At 31.3% G+C, this 2,377-nt stretch overlaps 1 protein-coding gene across 1 annotated transcript in view; it reads right to left on the bottom strand.

Moving 5' to 3' along the window:
* Positions 1 to 1,713, bottom strand: part of LOC106477024 (neuronal acetylcholine receptor subunit alpha-9-like) — a 6,516-nt gene extending 4,803 nt beyond the window's left edge. Inside the window, exon 1 of the mRNA XM_013937631.2 lies at positions 1,536 to 1,713. Coding sequence (XP_013793085.1) covers positions 1,536 to 1,607 — 72 coding nt within the window. The 5' untranslated portion in view covers positions 1,608 to 1,713. The remainder of the gene's footprint in view (positions 1 to 1,535) is intronic.
* Positions 1,714 to 2,377: the final 664 nt, after the last annotated feature.

Here is a 2,377-nt window from a genome sequence, read left to right as displayed (position 1 = left end):
CACTATATAACAAGTAAGACACAACTATCTAACACTGTTAATCTATGGAGATCAGATATCTCACTATATAACAAGTAATACACAATTATCTAGCATTTCATGATGTAACATCTATACGTTTAGTTAACAGTTTACATATTGTGTCTGTTTACTTCCTCAACTAATCTATACCCGTTTATAACAGTTTATGTAGTGTTTCCCCTGTGTCTGTTTACTACTTCTGTTAATCCATACACGTTGCTAACAGTTTATGTTGGTAGTCCTCTATGTCTGTTTACTTCTTCTGTTAATCTATACACGTTGCTAACAATATATGAATGGTAGTTCTCTGTGTCTGTTTGCTTTTTCTGCTAACCTATGTTTGTAGTCCTCTGTGTCTGTTTACTTCCTCTGCTGATCTATACACGTTGCTAACAGTTTATGTAGTGTTTCCTTTGTGTTTGTTTATTTCCTCTGCTAATCTATACACGTTGCTATCAGTTTATGTAGTGTTTCCTCTGTGTCTGTTTACTTCCTTTGCTAATCTATACACGTTGCTAATAGTTTATGTAGTGTTTCCTATGTGTCTGTTTACTTCTTCTGTTAATCCATACACGTTGCTAACAGTTTATGTTGGTAGTCCTCTGTGTCTGTTTACTTCTTCTGTTAATCTATTTGTCCATATATTTTATGAAACTAACATTATAGTAATCCTATTTGTCCATATACTTTATGAAACTAACATTACAACAACCCCTATTTGTCCATATATTTTATGAAACTAACATTATAGTAATCCTATTTGTCCATATATTTTATGAAACTAACATTATAGTAATCCCATTTGTCCATATATTTTATGAAACTAACATTATAGTAATCCCATTTGTCCATATATTTTATGAAACTAACATTATATTAATCCTATTTGTCCATATATTTTATGAAACTAACATTATAGTAATCCTAATTGTCCATATACTTTATGAAACTAACATTATAGTAATCCTAATTGTCCATATACTTTATGAAACTAACATTATAGTAATTATATTTGTCCATATACTTTATGAAACTAGCATCATAGTAATCCTATTTGTCCATATACTTTATGAAACTAACATTATAGTAATTATATTTGTCCATATACTTTATGAAACTGACATTACAACAATCCTATTTGTCCATATACTTTATGAAACTAACATTATAGTAATCCTATTTGTTCATAAGATTTTCAAGTTCTTATAAGCAGCTGCTATTGTGTTTAGGTTTGATTGAATTTGGTCTTGGAGCCAGATGTCCACACACTGGGCAAGGTTATTGGGTTGAATGGTCTAAGATTGACTTCACTGTCCATCACACGAGTTTACTACAATAAAGATGATGGTGAGTAAGAGAGCAACGCTCTAGCCATCAGAACGTGGAATCTCCTTCTTCTGAAATGTAATTAACTGTCAGGATATAAAATGTATTTATATACTATACGTTGTTGACGACTTGTGTTGAAGAAGGGCAACAGCTCACGTGGACGTTGACGAGTCAGAGGTACTTACCTGCAATCCGTCGTAACTTCTTGAAGCGAACTTCAGAGAACAGATTTGGACATCGAAAGGAAAATACTCCATGTCAATAGGACAAGAACTTCTCAACACAGCTCGAGAACGCCACGTGACCTCTCCCGTATGTCTAACAATGATGTTAGTTGTGTCAACGTCGGGATTTTGATTCAGTCCTGCACTAGAATCGGTCAATAAACCTCTCATGAAATGATACATGGGATTTAAACACTAAAAATAAAAACTTATAGCTATAGTATATAGAATAACACTACATAAACTGTTAGCAACGTGTATAGATTAGCAGGGGAAGTAAACAGACACAGGGAAACACTACATAAACTGATAGCAACGTGTATAGATTAACAGAGGAAGTAAACAAACACAAAGGAAACACTACATAAACTGTTAGCAACGTGTATAGGATTACTATAATGTTAGTTTCATAAAGTATATGGACAAATAGGATTACTATAATGTTAGTTTCATAAAATATATGGACAAATAGGATTACTATAATGTTAGTTTCATAAAATATATGGACAAATGGGGTTGTTGTAATGTTAGTTTCATAAAGTATATGGACAAATAGGATTACTATAATGTTAGTTTCATAAAGTATATCGACAAATAGGATTACTATAATGTTAGTTTCATAAAGTATATAGACAAATAGGATTACTATAATGTTAGTTTCATAAAATATATGGACAAATAGGATTACTGTAATGTTAGTTTCATAAAGTATATCGACAAATAGGATTACTATAATGTTAGTTTCATAAAGTATATCGACAAATAGGATTACTATAATGTTAGTTTCATAAAATATATGAACA

This window comes from Limulus polyphemus, unplaced genomic scaffold (genome assembly GCF_000517525.1).
Source record: "Limulus polyphemus unplaced genomic scaffold, Limulus_polyphemus-2.1.2 Scaffold12571, whole genome shotgun sequence".
In the NCBI taxonomy this organism is placed as follows: Eukaryota; Metazoa; Arthropoda; class Merostomata; order Xiphosura; family Limulidae; genus Limulus; species Limulus polyphemus.
This window is presented reverse-complemented; position numbering and strand designations above follow the sequence as displayed.